We start from the raw sequence: 23,929 nt of genomic DNA, 5'->3' as shown, positions 1-23,929 counted from the left end.
ACTTTATTGTATTTCTCGGACGTCCTTGACTTTATATAGATTGTTTGGAACTAAACACGGCAATAATTAAAAAAAAAAAAAAAAACCGTTTAGTGTTCTTATGCACATTAAATCATTTTATAATAATAAGATCGCAAGGAAAATTTCAGAACACCAAAACAACAATTAGATAAATAAGTTCGCACATAAGAAAATGAAAAATGTTAGTTCCATTTTTTTAAACATTTCCGGGAAAAAAAAACTTGGGCAACTTAGTTAATTTTATAAAATAGAGTTAATATCATTAATAAATTAAAAGTTGTAATCCCACGACATATGAATTTTAAAAAAAAATTGTTTCACCAAAAATTCAAACTAGTATCGTGCAATCTATTTGTCACAGATTAACTTTTATCTCAAATCAAAACTCGCATGTCATTATACATTAATGTTAAACTAATTTTCATATCACAAAAAAACTTAACCTAACCCAAATCTATCATCCCTAGGCATCGCTTCCAATATCTTTTAAAAAATATGTGTGTCGCAAGAAGTTCGACTTCAATAATAAACAAATTTGACATGGAAAATCCACAAGTGTTGACACATTCGAATGAGGGTTGATTTGTGTCCGGAGTGTCGGTTTTTGGATTTTTTTTTTTTCATGAGGCGAAAATCGATTTGAAGAAAAACACATTAGGAAGGTATTGGTTCGAAATTTTTGCGAGACGAAAATTATTCAGTGGCCAATATTTTCATGAGGTACCGGTTTGTGATTTTCAAGTGTATTAACCGTATAAAGTATTTTTGTTAATTATTATTCACATAATATTAATAAAAACCAGATGAAATGTTTTCTTTTAGCTCAAGCTGGACGTGCGTGGTTTCCAGCTAATTTCCACGCAACCTTTTTTGGGTGCGGCCAACTTATGAGCTATGATGATGGCCTCATCATTCTCCGTAACATGGTCTATTTCCAAGGGAAAATGAACAAAAAAACTCATCTCCCACGCGCTCGAGCACCGAAATTTGGAAACTCGCTACGAGACAATGGAAACGCACCGAATCGGACGGCTGTGGAACCGCAAGATCAAGCGCGTGCAGGCGAAGCTCCGTAGCGCGTGTGATTTAAAAATCATTTCTGGAAGAAAAATTGAATTTTTGATAATTCCAATATATATTTTTATATACATGGCAATTTTTTTGAAAAGTCTGAAACCGAAAATCGAATAAATTGCTTGCACGACACAGATCCTTCAGCTTTTCCCTCTCCCTACGTTTCCTGAGCCTCCTTTTTTATTTTTGTTTGAGGCATAGAAGACAAAAAATTCATTAAATAATAAAAAGAGGAAAAAAAAAGGGGAAGGTATCGTAATTTCTGAAAGAAATAAAGTAATTTCCCCTTTTTTATTATTACTGTTCTCATCGCCACTTTTTCTTTTTTGGGTTATTTAACAAGGGGCTTCCCATTTTTAGGGCTTCTTCCGTTTGACTTCTTCAACTTCATATATTAATGCAAAAGAGCAAGTATAATTATTACGGTGGTTGATGAAGATTGCTTAGTTGCTTTCCTAATTCGTGCTACCAACTCTTGTAGGTATTAACTCAATGCGTGGCGGCCCGATTGATTACTACCATAAATATTTCGAATTCATCGTCGGGAAGTTATTCCCTCACTATTACTATAGTTTGATAATTCCATTTCTTGTTTGTACGTCAATTTGCAAAGTGAATATTATGAGATCAAAGTTCCGTATATTTAATGAAAAATGAATGATTTAAAAATTACTTTTCTAAAAGTGATTGATTGTGCAGCTTGGAATTATTAGTCAAACAATTTTTTTTTTTTTTCATTATCAACAATTGTTCATGTCTAAACATATTCATAGAAGATACAAGTATTTTCTATTCATTTATTTTGTAAAAGCAACACGACGATCGTTTTTAGGAAAAATATTTTCTAAATTATTTGTTTTCCTAAGAAAAAGATGCATTTTAAAAAAGTAATTTGCATGCATGATGCTCCTTTTCGTACGTAACATTTATAGTTAGAGAACGACAGGAGTTTCCTCTTCATGTTCTGTTCGAGTGTTGCTATCAAAAGAGACGGTTGGAAAATCACACTCTATTGTATTGAAGGAGCTTCCAAAAATTTCTTTTAATATTCGGTAGAAAATGGGGAAATAAAAGGTATAATCTTGTTCATCCAAATTCAAAATTGAACAATATGATAGTCATGTTTTCATTCCATACATTATCTAATAATATTTCATGGTTTTTTTTTTAATATCTTCATTGATTTTTTGAGTAAACAAGTGTTAAAGACAATTTCATGCTCACTTTTGCGTGTATAATTACCTAAAATTCATCATGTTTTTCTAGAGGGGCAATACCATTAAAAATCCTAAACTAATACCCCATGATATATTTACTCAAAAATAATTTTCGTCTTGCAAAAGATTGGAACTTATACCCATGATCCAAATTTATTTTCCACTAACAATCCATTCAATGTTCCGATAAAGTTTATACATGTCAAAAAAAGCTTGTGGATAACCCAAATTTATTATCCGCCGGCATTCCATTCAATATCCTGATAAAGTTTATACGTGTTTAAAAAAAAGTCATGAATTTTCCATCTTGAATCTATTATTTTTCACATCAGATCCGACTTATAGTCATTTGTCATATGTGTCGACACATGTATTTTCAACAAAATGTTGGACGGAACATTAGTAACGAATAGGTTTAGATTCAGGGTATAATGTCTTGGGTTTTCTTGTGAAGTGAGAATTAATATAATATAATCATGTCATCGGGACTATTTCAATATTTTTAATGGTACTACCCCCTTTTCTCTAGAAAATTCAAAGTTCTTCAAGGTTAGCATATATTTTTGGTCAACGCAAAATTAGAAGAAGTTTTCTTTCCCCAAAAAAGTCATGTTTCTCAAACTTCGAAAATACATCCATCCAAATGGACCAATACCAATACCTCAAAAGAAGAGACTTCTTATTGATCTCCTATTCAAAAGTTGCTTCACGATAAGATCGTCTCGCTTCAATGGAAATGATCATGTTCTGAACAAGAAGATTTGCGTAGAACCCAACCTATGTGGCACCATCAAATTGGACCAATTAGACCAAAAAATCAATGCAAATCAAAAGTGTCTAGGCGGGATTGATGTTTACAACGTTTTGATTATGTCCTCAGATTGCTCCAATCCAACAGAAACCCTCCAGCAACAACTCCATTCTCTGTGTGCAGATCACTCTGCACGCGTGTGATTTTAAAATCATTTCTGAAAGGAAAATTGAATTTTTGACAATTCCAATATATATTTATATATACATGGCAATCTTTTGAAAAGTCTGAAACCGAAAATCGAATAAATTGCTTGCACGATACAGATCCTTCAGCTTTTCCCTCTCCATACGTTTCCCGAGCCTCTTCTTTTTTTTTTTTTTTTTTTTTGTATGAGACATAGAAGACAAAAATTCATTAAATAATAAAAGAGGAAAAAAAGGGGAAAGTATCATAATTTCTGAAAGAAATAAAGTAATTTCTCTTTCTTTATTATTACTGTTTTCATCGCCATTTTTTCTTTTTTGGGTTATTTAAGGACTTCCCATTTTTAGGGCTTCTTCCGTTTGACTTCTCCAACTTCATATATGAATGCAAAAGGGCAAGCATAATTATTACGGTGGTTGATGAAGTACTTAGTTGCTTTCCTAATTTGTGCTACCAACTCTTGTAGGTACTAACTCAATGCGTAGTTGGCTCGATTGATTACAATCATAAATATTTCGAATTCATCATAGGGAAGCTTTTTTTTTGGTAATCGAGGATCCGCCAGGCTCGCCTTTCACTTACGTTAATCGGCAACCCACGGTCCGTACAGTGCACGATGCACCTCGGATCAAGTGTCAATACCTCAGGGGAGGCTAGTACATGACCCCACCACCATGACCCTCCACTTAAGATGTGTTAGTAGTTGTGGAGTTTTGACCCTGTGATCTCTGCGATGAAGTGTCCAAAGCCCAACCAACTTAGCTGCTTACTGGTGGGTCATCATAAGGAAGTTATTCCCTCACTATTACTATAATATGATAATTCCATTTCTTGGTTCGCATGTTAGTTTGTAAAGCAAATATCATGAGATTAAGGTTCCATATGTTTCATAAAAAATTAATGATTTGAAAATTATATTTTTTTAAATGATCAATTGTACAGTTTGGAATTATTAGTCGAAGAAATTTTTTTATCAACAACTATTTATGTCTAAACATATTTATAGATGATATAAGTATTTTCCATTTATTTAATTTTTAAAAGCAACAACGGCAATAGTTTTTAGGGAAAATATTTTTTAAATTGTTCATTTTCTTATGAAAATGATGCATTTAAAAAAAGTAATTTGTGTGTACGGTCCTCCTTTTCGTACGTAACATTTATAGTTAGAGAACGACGGGAGTTTCCTCTTCACGTTCTGCTCGAATGTTGCTGTCAAAAGAGTCGGTTGGAAAATCACACTCTACTGTATTGGAGAGGAGCTTCCAAAAATTTCTTTTAATATTCGGTAGAAAACGGGGAAAAAGGAGGGATAATATTGTTCATCAAAATTCAAAATTGAACAATATGATAGTCATGTTTTCATTCCATACCTTATCTAATAATATTTCATGGTTTTTTTTTTTTTATATAAATATCTTCATTGATTTTTTTAGTAAACAAGTGTTAAACACAATTTCTCGCTCACTTTTGTGTGTATAATTACTTAAAATTCTTCGTGTTTTTCTAGAGGGACAATACCATTAAAAGTCCCGAATTAATTCCTCATGACATATTTAGTCAGAAATAATTTTCGTCAAGCAAAAGATCCAAATTTATACCCATAATCCGAATTTATTTTCCACTAACAATCCATTCAATATTCCGATAAAGTTTATACGTGTCAAAAAAAGCTTGTGGATAACCCAAATTTATCATCCATTGGCATTCCATTCAATATCCTGATAAAGTTTATATGTGTCTAAAAAGAGTCATAGATTTTTAGATCTATCTTACGGTCATTTGTCATATGTGTTTTTTTTTTTTTTTTTTTTTTGAATTTGTCATATGTGTTAACACACATGTATTTTCAACAAAATGTTGGATGGAACATTAATGAGGGGTACCGGCTTGGGTTCTCTCGTGAAGTGAGAATTAATTTAACATAATCATGTCATCGGGTACTATCTCAATATTTTTAATGGTACTACCTATCTGTTTTCTCTAAAAGAAGAAAATTCAAAGTTATTCAAGGTTAGCATATATTTTTTGGTCAACACAAAATTATAAGAGGTTTTCTTTCCCCAAAAAAGTCATGTTTCTCAAACTTCGAAAATACATCCATCCAATACCGAGACCTCAAAAGAAGAGATTTCTTATTGATCTCCTATTCAAAAGTTGCTTCACAGTAAGATCGTCTCCCTAAGATGGAAATGATCATGTTCTGAACAAGAAGATTTGCGTAGAACCCAACCCATGCGGCACCATCAAATTGGACCAATTAGACTGAAAAATCACTGCAAATCAAAAGCGTCTAGGAGGGATTGATGTTTACAACGTTTTGATTGTGTCCTAAGATTGCTCCAATCCTACCAGCAGAAACCCTCCAGCAACAACTCCATTCTCTGTGTGCAGATCACTCTGAATATCCAAGCTGCCATCACCGTAGATAACCCATGTATCTACTGGCTCCATCGATGACAAACGCCAGCTCTAATTGACAAGATGTCGTTCTTAGGAGAGCAACAAAGCCGATTTTCTCGTAAGTTCATCCCTACCCACCAGCCACGACCCCCTCCGGGGCTGGATTTTGCTAATTAAATTCCAATCTTACATGCTGGTCGGACAATGCCCGCACCAGAGGCATCGTGTGGAATCGCGGTCCTTCATGAATTATTTGCTTCAAATTGTGAAAAAAAATTTCCTAACAAAAGCTATATGATCATGAAGGTTGAGATCAATCACATTAACAAGATATTGTAATAGAATAAATTTCGCTCGACATGCCAGATTTGTGCTGATGCAAAAAGAAAGTAGAGATGACATGGATTTGATCTCAGCCATTCTATTAATCAATATAAAAACCGATGAACTCTGGTGGATAAATTACCATGTAAAGCACAACATTCGCCGTGACTATATCAATTTTCAACTTTAAGAAAGGTCAGTACGCTATATTACCCCAGGGCATTCTTGAAGCTTCGCTCGGTGGAGACTCACAGCCCTCCTGCTGTAGGATGTAGCAGCCGCATCGCTGAGTAGTAATGGCAGTTCACCTGAGGGCAAGTCCTCAGCTGGTCTCGCCTTAAATTCCGAGCATACGACAATCGTGAACATAAAAAGCGCCAACAGCTCATCGAGAGTGTCCTCCGTCATGTGGCAGAGAAGCTCCTGCTTTCCACAGCTTTGGGCTGCACAACTAGGAAACACTATAGACTTTGATCACTTTGGTTGTGTCGCAGACAACGAGGTTCTCAGTTGCAGCAGGAGTTGTGCACAGCCAATTCACCTGCACATGTGAAGCGCTGTGATTTAGAATGACTGAAGGACGTAAACATGTACATCAAAGAGATTATGAAGGTAGATGCAGCAGGAATAACTTACTTTTCTGCTGAGATTGATGTTCAGATGTACGAGATCACGATGATCACTTTGGCTGCCACTTTGGTCCATATCAATGTACTTGAACAGATTCCACAACTTGATGGATTTATCATTTCCCCGAGATTATGAACTTCCCCGCTCACCAAACATCGAAAATGCCCTGAAAATATATTCCTGCTATTCAATATGCATATATTTAACTTCTGGTGTAGCTAAATTAGGTCAGCCACTTACACACAAGAAACAGCAGCAGTATGACCGCCCACAGTGTAATCCAAGTGTAATCTCCCCCGAGTATCTGTATTTTCTGCATCACTTGATTGGGAGTGAGATCCCTTCCGGGGTTTAACAGAATTTTTTGTCCTGCTAGCAGCAAGTTCCGATCCAATGTTCATTACATCGATGCCACCATCACCCCGTGCCACAACACAGATTTTGCCCAACTTGTCCAGGATATCAACATCTGGAACAGCTATTGAGTGAACAAAAGCAGGATTGAAGCATTGCCCTGTGCTACTGCCACTTTTCATTTCAGATGACCCTGCAGTAAAGAAAATGAAATAGGACTCTTATTTTAGACCTTTCAAACTACAACAACACTAGATGGACTCCAAAAATAGAAATGGTGCTGCTGTACTGTAAAACAAGTAGCTGAAGTTGTACTACAGTACTTTGCCAAGAAAAAGAGATTCTACAGGAAAAGAATTATGAGAAGTTGTTATAATAATTGAGAGCTGATCAAGTTCTCTAGCTCTGGAAATCCAATACAGAAACTATCAATCCAACATGCAAAAGAGAGTTGTTCAACCGCCTACATAACTAGGAAATATCTCAACAATTGAAAAAAGAAAAAAAGAGATGATGCATGATGAGCCTGTCTAGGTGTAACTTCAGCTCACATTCTAGGAAAATTGACAAGGTGAATTCAACTCATGATGAAGAATGTTACAGGAGATAACAATCATTAGCATCCCAAATGTATAACCTATAAGAGTACACGCTCATTCACCAAGATATGCAACCTTTCAGACCGGAAATATGCTTGCAGAAACTACTATAGCACAAAAATAGAGCAAAGTCAAAATTTCAGTTCCGCGACATCAGCTCAAGATAGAGTTCCAGACAGCCTACTCAAATGTGCAAAGTCATAAAAGAAATATCTTGAGACACTATGAAATGGCCACCACCCCCCTTTATGTAAGTTGAAACCCATCTGAAAGGAGGGTTGCTAAGGGTTTGAGTAGCAAGCCCTACAAATTGATCACAATCTGATCAACCTAATTTAAAGATACTTATCCATGAATATACTGTAAACGATCTCCATAAAAACTTACCTAAGTCTACAACTTTGAAAGGTCTCCCTTTGGAGAAGTCCCACATCACTAGCTTTGAATCAAGGCCTCCAGTGATGACTGTAAGAAAAAACACAAAAACAGATTGATGTATAGATATCATTGGAAAAAGAAGTCAAAATGTGAGTTTGTCAAGTTGAGAAAAACATTAATTAGCAACCCTTATTACATTATTGCAGACTTTGAAACTTCTAAAGGATTCTTAAATTGCATTTCCGTAAGTTCTCTAGCTTTTAGGTTGTACTTTATAATGAAACCACATATAATGTCAGTAGGTAAAGTATTTGCTTAAACAGCTTGTACTTAGAGTTTTGCAGAAAAGTACTTTGAATAAACATCAACTCATTGTGCTGCATAGTCCATAGTCCCAGAGTAAAACATGAACCAGTCAATATGTACAGCTTCCAAGGATTGAATGATCTATATCCAGTTCACAACTAATCAGGAATTGAATTTTTGTTTATTGTCAACTAAAGTATGATTAACAAAGTAAAGAAAATCCTAAAGTATCTGCAGGAGCATCCTGACTGTATCAATGAAAGCAAGGACAATTAAGGACTTCAAGACAAAGATGTGGAAGAAGTTTCACATTAAAGCAAATTAAGTGCACCAGAATCTCCAGTTTAAGATCATTACTCAAATATGAAAACAATGCGAAGTAAAAAAAAGGTCCAAGATCACAAATTTCTATTTCTTTTTGGGAAGTTTAATTGTCCATGATGACCAATTTCTTCCATAGCATGACTCCAAAATCCTTCAAATTCTATCACCCAATATCATATTACAGACCTATCAAATAAGTGTCAGGATTGTACATTAAATTTTTTGCAACCTTAGCATTGGTAGCTTATGGCCAGTTTAAAAAAAGAAAAAAAAAAAGCCTTGGTAGCAAACTACAACGGTAATAGTACCTTCCCAAGGTTTCCAAGGGAGAAACTGCACGCTGCTACAAATCTACACTCTAGAGTCAAGGACCAGCAATTCTTACTAGAGATTGGAATTAAATTATCAGCAATTGCAACACAAAAACCAAAATAAATTCAAACGGGGCAATGAGAGGCTATTGAGCTGCAAATGTTACAAATGTATTTTCCAACTCATTATATTGCATAATCAGCATATACAACTGAAATGATATGCTAAAAGAAAACTGAGAAGGATACACTTGAATGGCCATTTCTTAATGTTTTGTAAAGACATTGCTGACGAATGTCAATAATCTGATGCACCAAAAAAAAGGAATAAGTTAAAATGCGGGAAAAGTAGCATGATCACAGTATGATCAAGAATTTACTGCATTCTGTAGAGACATAGGCTATTATAAACCAAAGTCATCTGTATGCTATGCATTAAAATGTGAAATGACAGATACCATATATTATGTATAGAGAGAACTTCATGCAAAAACTCAACCATAATGGACACAGTCTTATCAAACATTTGTACCTTTATCTCGCCACCATCATCTGCTGCAGCAAGGAATGACTTTGAGCTGCATACAATCTGCTCAAGGCAACACACACCTGTGTTATTTTAAAAGGTGTAGCACAGAATACCCATTTAAGAGGAGCAAACAACATGCTATAAGAATCAGAAGATGTCTATTATGAAGAGTCAAAGATCAAACTTCAGCCATCACAAGCAAAATTGCAAGTAAAGTTTCAAACGTATATTAGCTGAAGCACAACAGTCGAAAATCATAGAATATCTTCTTTTAATTAATTGGATTCTCTTAAAAAATTTGGGAAGTTAAATCATCCTTAATTCTCACACCGAAAAAATGAACTGTATTGATTTGTAAAGAAGCAATAAACGATTTTGATGGCCTAAAGCATGAGAAACATAATGAAATGCATTTAGACAGATCAATATAACTAAATAGGGCCCATTATGCATCAACATAAGGTCAATTAAGATCAAGAAAGACTGCAACTATCTACCTGGTTTATTTCTTCTTTGTTGTAATCATAACACTCCAATGGCGTCCATGAGGTACCCTTAAACGTGAACGGAGGAGCCGATTGTTAGTAACAGTGATGCAGTAATAGGGGTTCAAAAGATACTATAATACATTCACAATTCAGACACACATCTAGAATCAGGTCACAAGGAAGTGAATAACATACGAAATGAGAAAAGAATCTGGGCAAACATCGAAATTATCATTGCTTACCAGACGAACATCGAAGCACTTGACTTCCTTTCCAGACGAAACATATATGGTATCCTCCTTACCTATCAAAACCCAAAATTTAAAATCACAACGAAATCAGCTAACACTGGAGATTGCTAGTTCAAGCATACCTGCATGCACAATCGCAGGCACCATATCAACTTCGAACGACACAATCCCACATACCCGGAACGACCCTTTTAAGTCGGAAACAAAGGGAGAGACAATTTCCAAGCAGAAGACCACAAGCAGCGAAAATCAACACGAGGAGAAAGGAACTGACCAGGCTTGAAACACAGGGACGATACGGGTTCCTTCCCAATCTCCATGACGAGCTGGACGTCCTTGCAACGCATGTCGAACCAGCAAACGCAACCATCCTGTCAAAACACCCAATTTGTGATCAGAATAACAACAGCAACAGGAAGCCCATCCGACACGAACAACAACAACAAGAAGTCCGTCCATCACTGCTCGAATCGTAGACAATCTAAAGCCAAGGGACGAAGAGGGACGAAACGTATATTACTTCGCCGGCAGTGGCGACGAGGCCGGGGCGGTCGCGGGAGGCGATGCAGCACGTCGCCGTCGCTCTGTGGCCCCTCAGCCGTCTCGGCTCCGCCGGTGAGCTCATAGCTTCTTCTCCTTCTTCTTCACAGCGCTTGCCGATTTTCCCGTTCTCTTCTGCGAAAGAGGAACAAACTGCAAACGAAAAGGACCGGGCCGGGCCGGGCCGGGTCGGGCCGGGTCGGGCTTGGCCTGGTTTATTTATGGGCAGTGAGATTAGTACGGGCTTTTTACTACTTGAATTATGGCCGGAGATAACTTCTCAATGGAGAAAATTTCATCCATGGAAAGGAAAAAGGGAAAATTTAAAAAGACCATCTCGAGTTTTCTTCCTAATGTCAATTTACATCCTCGCTTTTTGAAAACTTATAATTAGCATCTTCACATTTGTTAAGTTACACCTAACCATGAATTTATCATTTTCCTTTCGAATTTGTCATTCTCTCTATTCCAAATTCACTCGAGACATTCACGATGACGAAACCTAATTACTGAAAACCCTAACTCTCTAGTCCACTGCTTGACCCATCTCCTCTCTAGCACCGTCGACATTAGTCGAGGGAACCAAGAACCAAACAAATTTTCCCTAGAATTGGTTGGTTAGTTTCATTTCCCGAGTCGAATGGTCCTAGTGCTCATCTGAAATAATTCGCTAGTGTAATGAGATTGGATATTGCGAAGGAATGCCCCATGACATGCAAAGCAATTGTTGTAGGAATTATTAAAGATCTGTAAAATTAAACGGTCTAGGCAGGTTTGTTTGAACTGGACTTAGTGCTCACCCTAAACAATAGTTAAGCATAATAAAATTGGATGTGTCAGGGAATGTCCCAAGACACACAAAACGTTTATTTCACGAAAACTAATGTCTTGGAAAAAATATTTTTTAAAAGATAATGGCATACATTCCATGGAAAAAATTAGTCAATGCAAAGTAATTTCATTATCAACAACTATATGCGTCTAATATTTTCGTTGATAATGAAAATATATACATTCATTATTTATGTAATATAAGTTATCATTTTTCAAGAAATATTATCCAAATCATTTATATTCTATAAAATAAACACGTCATAGAAAAGTGTCCTTTTTGTACCATAAGATGCGGAGGAGAGTGTTAGGAAAAATGTTTCATAGAAGTGTACAATATATTTCTTACCAACGGTCAGAAAATGAAAAATCTCATTTAATAATTGTGGACCAAAGTCATTTATCGCTATTAAACGTAGTATGTAGATCTGTCAAAATGAGTTATAGACCTATTTCTTAACCCATATATGATGGACTAACTTATTATATGAGATAGTTATGTATACTGAATGGGTTATAATGGGCTTAGATTAGTAAAACCCAAAATAATATGTGTGTTATATGGATTCATAATTTACTTAGATACAACTTACTTTTATAATTTTTTTTTTGCCTTCACTCATTCTCATGCTTGCTTGCTTGTTGCTTTCACCTTAGTTTGGCTATAAATTTTCCTAAGTTGGGCTAATTATGTAAGTGTTTTAGCAAATTGAGTTGGGTCATGTTTGAGTTAGGTATGGTTGGGTCAGCATGAGTCATTAGATTTGCATCGCATTAGAACTGATAAATTTAGATCGGATAATTTTTTATGCAATTCAACTCACCCGTTTGATGGTTCTAATAGTATGTGTGTCACCATCTTAACGCTACTTGTATAATGATTTATTTTATATTTTCATTATACCAAATAAAAGTCCAAATAGAAAATTAAAACAAATCCAACACTCCAAAACACATTTCTTCTATTCTCATTTGAGAAAATATTGTGTGCATAAGTTGTGCTAGCACAACAAATTAGAAGAGCATGAAATTGCAACATGTGTTGGGCATGGCCCAAGTTGTTAGATGAAATTTTGAACTTGAGCCGCACTTCTTGAGGAGAAAATATTGTGTGCACAAGTTGTGCCAATGCAACAAATAAGAAGAGACGTGAAATTGTGACACATGTTGCAAGTGGCCCAAGTTGTTCGACAAAATTTTGAACATGGGCAGCACTTCTTGAGGGGAGAGAGAGCGTTCTCTCTCCCTTGCATGCTTTATCTTCTCAGTTGATTCTCTCTACCTCCCTCTGACCGACAATCCATCATGCCTGATCGATGAACCACCGCATCGTCCCTTCGACTCTCGCTTTGGCTCTGGCTCATCCTACACGCTCTCTCTCTCTCTGTCTCTCTCTGTCTCTCTGTGCGCCCGACACTCTTGACTCTACTTGCTCTCTCTCCCTCCGACAAACCACTGAGCCCTTGTCACACAATGGTTCATCGGACGAGGGCTTGGTCGTGACTTGAAGGGAGAGAGAGAGGGAACAGCCTAGAGGGGCTAATGATTCGGCAACGGCGAAGGCAATGGACGAGCTGGAGCTAAAGTCAGAGGGATGGTGTAATGGCTCATCAGTCGGATGAGTGCTTGGTGGTTTGTCTAAGGGAGAGGCAACGAGCAGAGTCGAGAGCATTCAGTGAAGAGAGAGAGAGAGAGAGAGCCTAAGCCGGAGTCGGAAGTCGGTGCCCGAGAGGCGGCATGGTGGTTTGTTGATCGGGTGTGGTGGCTCATCAGTCGGAAGAGGGTTTGGAAGGAGAGAGAGTCAAGTGCGAGGAGAGAGAGCGTGTAGGGGAAAGAGAATGCTTTTTCTCAAGAAGTGCCACTCAAGTTCAAAATTTCATTAGACAACTTGGCCCACCTGCAACACATGCCACTCAAGTTCAAAATTTCACACCCCTTTGTATTTGTTGTACTAAGCACGTAATATTTTCTCTAAAATCTTGTTTGACAACTTGGCCCTCCCACGACACGTGTCACAATTTCACGTCCCTTTGCCTTGGCACAATTTGTGCACATAATATTTTCTCCTTATTTTCCGATAAACATAAAGCAAAAAGAGGAAAACATTCTTAGTAGAATTAGAATTTGCAGTCTCCAGTCAACGACGAACAAGAATTCGTCAGTTAAATAGGTCAACCTCTCTCCAAATTACACTTAAACATAGCTAAACTCTCCTTGCCCTACTACTTGACAGCACAGGCTACTGCAATGGCCCAAGACCTGAGATGCTCTCTCATGGCGATCCCATCGCTCAGCGGAGGCATCTTCTTCACCGCTTGGACTCCGCTCGCGACTCCAGACCCTCGACGACGATGATCCACGAGGACGCGATTCTCCTCGAACCCGGAAAAATCCTCCCCATCACATCCCAGATCAAGCTCCCCAAGAACGCTCCTCCCCCTCCTTTCGCAGAACATCCTTCTGCTCCTCTGTCTCCTCTTGCTTCTTCTCGCCCACTCTTTGAGCTTCGACCCTTCCTCTGCCGACTCCGGAGTCCCCACAGCTTCCACGGCTGAAGATTTCATCACTCCTAGCTCTGCAACTTCAGCGTCGAGGATTCCGCATCTGGGGCATCTCGGGAGCGAATCTTCGGTAGTCGTAGCGACGGGCTTGGCTAGTGCTGTTTCGTCCTCAGGTCCATCCGCCTGGTTCTCGACGGGCTGCTCTCCTCCTCCTTTCTCTTCCGTTTCTTCCGCTTCGGCTGCAGGAGACAGAGGCCAAGCTCTCCAGAGGACGTTGCTGAAGAACCAGAGATTGTCCAAGCTCTCCACAGCAGCCCACGAGCGCTCCATTCTCGCTCCCCGTGAGCGCATGAACGAAAAAGCAGCTGAGAAAAGGGGAGGAAGAAGATCTGCCGCTGAAAGAAAAAGACGATCTCCGCCGCGACCTTTTCGTCTCGGACAAAACAAGACGGGACGCGAGTTGCGGAATCCTCGTCGGTCATCTCCGAATGACGAAAATGGCCCTCGCCTAAAGGCTACAACGGGGGGCATCCGCGGGGGTAGTTCCGTCCTTTCGAGGGAAAACTGGTGGCGCAAGCCGATGGGTGAATTTTCGGGGTCGTGATCGTCGCTTTCTCCTTGGATTTTAAGCGGTGCGTGCGTCCACGCGCTGCGGAGGAAGGTGAGGGTTGGCGTCTTCGCGGCGGAGCGTAGGTAGGGGAATTAGGTGGAAATTAACCCCAACGGTCGACTACAACGTCGACACAGCCATACAGGTAATTATTAGCGTCATTAATCATTACTATATATATATCTCTCTCTCTCTCTCTCTCTCTCTCTCTCTCTCTCTCTCTTCAAACTAAGACATAGTTTCAAATTAATGGTGTCCACTTGGATTGATACAAGTTCCTATTCGAATTCACTGTAATTGGCGCAAGCTCTCTCTAAAAGAAATAGAGGAATTTCACGAAGTGTTTTATCAGCTCAAACTCGACTGAAAATTTAACTTGGTTTAAGTTTAACTTCAAATGCGAGTTTTATTAGTACCACAGAACTAGAAATAGTGAGGCGTCACAGTTTCGAAAGTCTAATCGTAACTAAGATATCAAAAACCTACCATGCTCACGAGTTAGAGTTATTTGAATGAAATTATTTATTTTCATACTTGTGGGCATATAATAATTGAGTTATCTGGACTCAATCGTGTATCTTAAAAGATGATGGAGAATGATTTGAGTAGTCCACAAGTCGATATTTAGAAGAACCTATGTGTAGTTTGCCTATGTCTCATACAAATATGGTTGATGGTAATGGGTCAAAAGGTTTAGGTCGATCAAGTGTCAAATTGAGAGACTTTAGTTGCCTAGCTTTTATAATTTGAAGTTGTCTTTCATCTTTGTAAGAAAACATTCATCACTTTTACACACAACACTTAAGCATCAGAATTGTATGATAAAAGAATGCAATCAGATTAAATTTGATAATGGCTAGATTTGAAACATTCATATTAATAGATTTGATCACATTTAAACATTGAGCTATAAAAAAAATAAAGAAAACATTGACTAGGCTACTAGGTAGTAACTGTGATCCTCAAGATTATTCTGAGTGGGAGATGTACTTTGTAACTTGATCTTGAAATCCCACATCCAAACCCATTGATTTGTCACTAAGCCAACCTTCTCATCACTTCTATTTGAGGCAAACTTCACTTGCAAAAAGTACTTCGAGGGCATGGCAACATACACTTGCCAATGAAGAAGCGAGATTAGTCACTTCCAAAGGATAGACTCTTGTATTAACTTGGGTCCATGTATTGAGTGCAATCACGACCATTGATGATGGGGCCCCACATGTGGAGCTCTCATGAACAATGACAATGATGAATCTAGTCCATGTGGATTTGGGTGTAGATAAGAATTTGCCCTTTAAAAGACACGTGCTTTTTGTTGCCAAAAGAAAGAAATATGATTTACTTTACTCATGAAGATGCATTATGAATTGCATTATGGCTGGAGATAAATGTACATATCTATTTGGAGATCACTTCTCTTTTTTCCCAGAAAAAATAAAATGGAAGCAAGTAAACAAGATGGTTTCTACACAGAATGAAAATTTTTGTTAGTGCTCGGGAAGAAGAAAAAATGAAACCATAACTTGCATTGATTCTCTATCTCTCTTTAAGCCATCAACTTGTTGATGGTGGAGTGGGAATTACAGGGCATTTCTCCTTTAGCAGAACAGAAGCTATTTGACAAAGTTCAAAGGTTTTGCATGCAATGTCTCTATTCTGCCAAAGGAGAATTGCATTGTTATTTCACAACTTCATACTCTCTCTCTCTCTCTCTCTCTTCCCCCCCTTTGATTAGCTTAGCCTGGGTCTTGTGAAGGTTGAACCTCCTTTTTTATAACCCCATTGTTCGCACAAACTTTCGGATATGCTGGGTAGATGGAACAGTATATGCTGGAAGACTTCTTATGTAGGTTCTTTTTGAACATGGTCCCAAAGTCTTGACCCATCTTTTCCTCAAAGAAGCGAAAAGGCAAGTTGATGTCCAGATTTCTTTTCTCCTCTCTTTTTACATGCAACTGCATGGAGGGATATCAAGTGCAAGACTTTTCTATTTATTGCTTATTTAATCTAGAGCTATTATGTTGTGGCTAGGATTATTATTATTTTTTAATTTGCCTTTGCCTCGAAGTGGCTATAGCCAATTAGAATTCTATTATTCCGTATTAAAAGATGCGAATTGTTTTTCAACTGAAGGTACACTTTAATTAGCGTTGATAAGTGTCAAAATTATTTTGATAGAAAGAAAAGGACAATTCACTTTTATTTAAAAGTAGTTTCGGTAGTTCTGCTACCTTGTGTTGTTATCAGAGTCCCCATGTTAATTTGGTTGGTCAGAATGTCAGAAATGGATGTCCGAATACATGTGGCATTCTCCCATTCGATCAAATTGCTTACCAGGCACCACATCAATAACCTAAAAAAATTGAAAAAGGAATTGGGTGCGAGAGAGAGAGAGAGAGAGAGAGAGAGAGAGAGAGAGTCGGCCGTGGTTTGTAACACTACTGAGGTTAGCCAAGACAGTGGCCACCACCTGATGTTGCCTCGGTTGGAGATGATTATTGCACCTCGTGAATGATCGTAGGACCATGGGAGGATTATAGTGCCGCCTCTTTTTAAGGTTTTGTCTCTTCTTTTTGTTAAGTGACGATCAATTGTTTATTAGATTCTTTAAATCTCTCCATCTCTCGCTATTCTTAAACAATTTGACCTTGAGATCTGGTCAAAGAAGCATGCTCGGTGAGAGTCATGTGATAAATGATTGGAGGAAGAGAATGAAACTCAGACGTTCTTCAAAATTACTGAATGAGCTTTTAATTAAATGAGCTTTGTTGAACTAGAATGCCAGCATGAAGTCTAGAGAGCTGAATCAAACTTCTAATTTAGAGGGGAGTTTCAGCAAACCAGTCTAACAATACAACGTAGAGGGGGAGTAAATATGTTCTTTTTATTTATTTTTATTTTTTTTAATTTTAACTTTGAAAAATTTTTGTGGAAAACTTCAAGTTTTTAATAGATATGGAAATAAATTATATCAATTTAGATATGGAGACTTCTATCAAATATGTATATAATAATAAGCAGATAAAAGACATTGCACACATACATATAGTGATTTGGCTTATTTCTAGTCTACATATGTGAAATATTGATTTTTAGGTTCTGATTTCGATCGAATAAGTTGGGCTTTTCATCGACGCGACTATAGTGTTTTTCTCTAAGATGGCTACTCATGAGATAACTAGATGATTTAGGGAAGCCATTAAGAGATTTTAATATAATAGACTTGAGAATTCGACCAGGAACTGATTATTCAACCATGTTCATCTACCGAGATCATTACGACATAGTAAGATCGATTAGAAATCGGAGATAGGTAAGTTTGACTGAGACATGTGGTTAAACGTGGGTGATTCCACTAAATTACAAAATTCTCGTCGATCAGCACTAGACTGATTTTTCTGTCGTTTTGGTATCCTGTGTCTATATTTGAAACATCGAGATTTTTACGACTATCGAGAGTCACCAATGTGTTGAAGGGGTTCATTGTGGCTCAAAGAAAATCGACCACATGTCATTTGCACTAAAGATTTCGAAAGCTATTAGGTCGCCTAGGTCACGCTAAAATCGCGTCGGATCGAAATTAATTGCGAATTTGAATCCAATTTCAGAAATTAGAAGTTCGGTCATGTCGCAGGTCATTTTAGGAACATTGACTAATCTTTCGAGGAATTTTCGGTGACTTCGGGATTTCTACGGAAAATCAATTTGGATGATTCGGAAACGAACGGAAATTTGGGTTGGCCAAATTGAAATGATTTTTAGCCTCCGGTGTGAGTTACTTGGTGAATGGAAGTGGCGTGGGGTTTTTCTTTAACAAATTGGATCTCAATTGGAGAGATTTGTTCGGAAATCGGATTTCGAGAAAAAAGAAATAGAATTCGGAATTAAATGAAATGGCCGTTTTTGTTGCCCAAGACTTGTTGTTTGGGGGAAATTTGGTGCGAGAAAGCAAGTGAGGATAAAGTATTTTAGCACGGGGATTTTTTAGGACCAAATTGGATTAATCAAGCGCAAGTGGGATCAAGAATTTTGATTATAGGAATTTCTTTTAATTTTCTTTTCTTTCCCCCTCTTCGGCCGCACGTTCTCCCCCTAGCCGAGCGTCCCCTGCACATTTGGTCTCCCATTTCCTTTCTTTCTTTAACTTTTCCTTCATGCTTATTCTTCTCTCTCTCTCTCTCACTCACATGAATTACCCCCCCACCCGCTAAAAAAACCAACAGCTCTCTGCCGTGTCCCACCTTCTTCCCCAGTTCTTTAACTTTTGAGTTATACTTATCCTCTCTTTTCCCTTGCGGACGCCACACTCTCTCTCCTCTCTCTCTTTGTCGCACGTTGCTAGCTGCCCCGACCGGATCTGATTCTTCTTTGCTTGCGTTTTCATTTTCCTCCGAAGCCCTCCATCTCTCTCTCCCTCAAACCGAAGCAGACCACTTGGAGCCGAGCCCAATAAACCGCAGATTCTGGCCAGCTCCGCAACTTCTTCAACAGCCCGCTTGAAGCCGCAAGTCCCGCCGTTTCTTCCTCACTGAAGCAGCCGCTCGGAGTCAGCCCAGCAACCGCGGAATTCCTGCAACAACCGTGGGCTTTGTTGGCTGTTTTCGGCCCGGCCCAGTCTCCGTTTGGCACCGCTGCTTTGGAGCTTATCGTCCCTCGCCGCATCCCCGTCATTTTGATTCGAGTGGATCATTTAACAAGTGAGTTTACTCACTAATCCTTACTTAGTAAGTTAATGATGTTTAAGGGTCGATTAGTTATACTAAGCATGATTTCGGTGGATAGTTAGATTAGATTAGCAATTTAATTAATTGTTATTGTATGTTAGATGGTTAGAGTAGTGTAATTAGAGCCTAGACAAGCTTTAGTATTTAACTAGAGTGGTTCGGTAATTTTCCGAGCTCATCTTGGCTTCTAATTATGCTTTACGGGCCTAAATTCTATTTATTGGCATTTATTTATTATTTTCCATATTATTTATTTATTTATTTATTTTCCGAAAATTAGACTGAAATAGCCGATGATTGAAATTTTATGCGGATTGCAATGGTGTGATCTGTTTATTTAATTGAGCTTTAATTTGTGCAAATTTTGTATGATTTGTATTTTAGGAATTTATTCTTAAATTTATTTAATTTCTATAATTAATTGGAAAATTACCGGCGTTGGTTTACAATGCCAAAAACATGTTTATGGGCTGTTGAAATTGGTGGAATTTTCAAATGTGAAAATATTATATCTTGGCTAAAGCCGACCGTGTATCTATGCATTAGTATTTTTATTGGGTATTTTTAAAATGAAGGAAATAGGCCAAGACATGATTTGAATTGAAGAATTTGATTGTGAGATACAAAGTCTTTGGCTGTGGATGAATAATCTTGTGAGGTTAAGATTCAAGTTAAGAAAACCACCTAATAGAGGTTGTGCCTTTTGGGCCGTAATCATCTACCTCATAAAGGTTGTGCTCGTTGGATTGTAATTTACCACCTAACTAAGGTTGTGCTTGTTAAGCAGTAATTATCCACCTCATAGAGGTTGTGCCTTTTGGGCCATAATCAACCACCTCATAGAGGCTGTGCCTCTGGGTTGTAATCTACCACCGCACTTGGAGCGAGTTGTGCCCGGTGGGCCGTATTTAAGCTGCGCATGACAACGCTTCGCCCTGGGAAGAGTTATTTATTTATTTATTTTTATTTTTATTTTTATTTTTTCAGAAATAGTTCTTTTCTATTTCTGTTATGGGAACAATTTCTAAGTAAAAAAAAATCTATTTGGTAACTATACAAAATTTCTACTCTTGGAATAGAAAAATAATAGAAATGCGTTTGGTAACGCAACAATTTTTTTTTTGTATTTATTTATTTTTTATTTTTGCTTACGGATCGCCGCCGCCGCCGGTGGCGCGGCAACAGGCGGCGGCGGTGGGCGGTGGCTCAAGCGGTTGACGGTGGCTGCGGTAAGAAAAAGAAATAAAAGAAAAATAAAAAAGAAAATTAGCTTATTTCTAGAAATTGTTTAGGGAACAAGAAGTAACTTTTTTTTGCTTCTCAAAATTGTTCTGGGAACAAAAAATTAAAGAAATTATTTTTGGGAACAAATATTTTACCAAACAGGTTTATGTTATTTTTGTTCCGAGGAACAAAAGAACAGAAATTGGGAGAAACGAAGCGTTACCATGCGCTACCTTAGTAGTAGGTGTGCTTGAGTGTGGCTGTAATTAATAGTTGAAATGAATAATTGAAATGACCGTGGGATGATCTTAATGACATGTAATTGATTGAGTTGATTAATTAATTAATTGATTGATGTGAATTGTAAGCATTTAAATTAAACTGACTTGTAGAAGGAATTTGAGACAAAGGTAAGTCCTCTATCTCGTGATTGTGCTTAGGTAGCCCTTGTGGGCATATTTTCTTCCTAGTCGAGGCTTAGGGGGTTGAATTTGCTGAGATGTCATCTCATCCCATTGTGGGATAACATTTTAGGTCCCTAGACGGCGGTCGTGGAGGACCAGAAGCCCTGAAGTCTGGGAAGGTAGAGATTGAAGAATCGGCGAACGTGTTTGACTAGTGGGTCATAGGACAATTCCCTATTTGTTGAGCCGATATTTTTGTAAACAGCCTGGTATTGTAAATAAACCTGTTTGTTTATAAAAGGCTTGTTTTGATTTGAAAATTTGTGACCCTACTTTTCTATCCCATCTTGTTATTGTTTGGGGATTATATATTTGCTTCTGCATGCGCATATTAAAATGAAAGGATTGGCGATATGTCCTGGGATGTCGCTATTTAATCGACCGCAGAGGGATGGACACGTTTTCGGAGGATCGGGGCGTTACAACATTTACTCTTTAGTCTAACATACACCAACAGAGTCGAAATCTACTAGTAATCTCAAGAGATGTTAAAAAGTAGGAAGTGTGGCTTCAACTCGAAACTAACAGATTTGACTATCCATACACAAACATTGCAATTACACTTGTACACTTCTCTATTTGCTTATTACAAGCAATAAACACTCTTAATAGAGAGAATTTTGGATGAGTAAAAGCCCATGAGCACAACATAGATAATATGACAATATTGGAGTTTAAACTTTCTCAATTTTGCGCTATCCCCTTCCACTTGCTTTGATCTTCTAATATAGATGTCCCAACTCCAATTTAGCTATTAGAGTCTTCAAGAAAGTCAAAGAACTATTAGGATCAAGTAGAAGTAATCACTAGCAATCCAGCCATCCATATAGTCTGATCTTCTTGATAAAAGCAAGGTTTCCCAAAATGAAGCTTGCTGCATCTATCATCTGTTCCTTCCTTTGATTGCTTGAGCAACATCAGTAAAAACTGTTCAGGCTCAACCCTATGCTTTTTCTACGATCTTCAAGTGGCCGTATCCCTTTTGTCCTACATTCGAACCAAACGAAAAATGAACAATGTCTTCTTGGATAATTGATAGAAGCACAGCAAGCATCTCCTAATCAATTGATAAAAGAAGATGCCTTTGCCAGTAATTTAATGGCTCAATCCATACTGATTTTTGCAGGTTTAATTGTGATTTACTATTTATTGGTCTTCCTAAATATACCATCAGTCAAGACTCTATCAAGATGTTCACCTTCTATGGTCCTATTAAGTCTTCACAATACTTGTTCTCCTTTTGTCTAGGGTTATCTATTTGTAGACTACTTTCTGCTGTAAGCTGAAGACACCACGAATATTGGCAAAGTCTTCCTTATATCAACAGCACTTGATTATACCAACATCTGCGCTTGTCAATTAAGAATTAAAATAAACGGTTTTGTCATCTTCAAAATATATAGGGGAGTTTTCTCAACAATCTTCCCTTTTTTTATGATGACAAAATTATCCATGCAGTCCGCAAACAAGTAAATTGATTATGGGTTTCAACTAAATTAAAATTTTTGTCAAACATGCACTGAATATGTGCGATTTAAGCAAAAGAGCAATTGAAAGAGTCTCCATGTATTCGTATGACCGCTGAATAATCAGAGACAACTAATAGAAGTAAAAGTGAACATTTTGAAAGAAGTGGGAACTTTCTCTAGCTTCTATTCAAGGATGATTTCATGAAATAGAGGACGAAGTGAAATTCTACCTTGATATGCTTTGTTCTAGCATAAAAAGTGGTTCATCGTAAGATATGTTGCCCCTAGGTTGTTGCACCAAAGGATAATGGTTTTAATTGAGAGATGCCCATTCTTATAACAATTATTGCAGCCATACCACTTCTATTGTGGCATCTGCCAATGCTTAATGCTTAGATTCAATTGAGGAACATGGATGGGTATGCTACTTCTTGGCATACCAAGAAACCTGATTTTGACCCATCTAAATTATATAACCTCCTGTTGAGTGTCTATCAATGGGGAAATCGGCCCAATCCACATCACCATATGTGTGGAGCTCTATGGTGGATTGGGAACTGATGAGTATTCCTTGTGAAACAATTTCCTTTAAGTAGTGTAGGATCCATTTCACCACACTTTAGTGGTTGTCTCTTAGTTCTTTCAAGAACTGATAGACTTTGTTTACTACATAAGAGATATCTAGTCGAGTTAGGGTGGCATGTTAAAGGGCTTCTACAGTGCTCTTGTACAAATTGATATCTTCAAGTGGCTTACCTTGATTGATTAAATTGGTATTTGTATCCATGCATGTGTGAATCGATTTAACATCGTCCGTTTTGGTTCAGTGAAGGAGATCTATACCATATTGCTGTTGTGATAGGTGGAGCCCTAATAGATGTTTGAGCACCTCAATTCCTAGGAAGTAATTAAGTTTGCCCAAGTCCTATATGGAGAACCCCTTATTTAAGTAGTTAATAGTGTCTTGAAGAAATGTCAAATTGGACCATGTAATAACAATGTAGTTAACATAGATGAGCATGTAAATGAAGAAATTAGGCTGATGTGGATTTTTATAGCTTGCATATATGGTTTAGCCTTTCTTTATCAATGAAGCCTTGGGGTTGGGCCATGTAGACTTCTTTGGTCAAGTTACCATTCTAACATCCAATTGTGGGAGTTTCCAATTCTTTGTCACAACCAATGAAATAATTGTATGAACATTGGTCGCTTTAACAATTGGACTAAATGTTTTTGTATAGTCAATGCCCTCTTGCTGATTATAGCCATTGGCCACTAAGTGGGCTTTATACTGGTCTATCAAACCATCTGGATGTATCTTGGGTTGAGAAACCCATTTGAAGCCCATGACATTTGCTTTGGGATTTGGTGGAACCAAAACCCCCGTTCCATTATG

At 37.7% G+C, this 23,929-nt stretch overlaps 1 protein-coding gene across 1 annotated transcript; it reads right to left on the bottom strand.

Annotated features, from left to right (window-relative positions):
• Positions 1 to 6,047: 6,047 nt before the first annotated feature.
• On the bottom strand, positions 6,048 to 10,827 carry LOC104445855 (WD repeat-containing protein 53). Its single transcript, XM_010059802.3, has 11 exons — positions 10,688 to 10,827; positions 10,442 to 10,538; positions 10,159 to 10,220; positions 9,926 to 9,982; positions 9,432 to 9,488; positions 9,149 to 9,205; positions 8,897 to 8,939; positions 7,968 to 8,045; positions 6,868 to 7,174; positions 6,634 to 6,793; positions 6,048 to 6,538 (listed from the first exon to the last, which is right to left on the bottom strand). The coding sequence occupies exons 1-10, from the start codon at positions 10,790 to 10,792 to the stop codon at positions 6,757 to 6,759; spliced, it is 900 nt and encodes a 299-aa protein (XP_010058104.2). The 5' UTR covers positions 10,793 to 10,827; the 3' UTR covers positions 6,048 to 6,538; positions 6,634 to 6,756.
• Positions 10,828 to 23,929: the final 13,102 nt, after the last annotated feature.

Source organism: Eucalyptus grandis, chromosome 5 (assembly GCF_016545825.1).
Source record: "Eucalyptus grandis isolate ANBG69807.140 chromosome 5, ASM1654582v1, whole genome shotgun sequence".
NCBI classification, from domain to species: Eukaryota; Viridiplantae; Streptophyta; class Magnoliopsida; order Myrtales; family Myrtaceae; genus Eucalyptus; species Eucalyptus grandis.
This window is presented reverse-complemented; position numbering and strand designations above follow the sequence as displayed.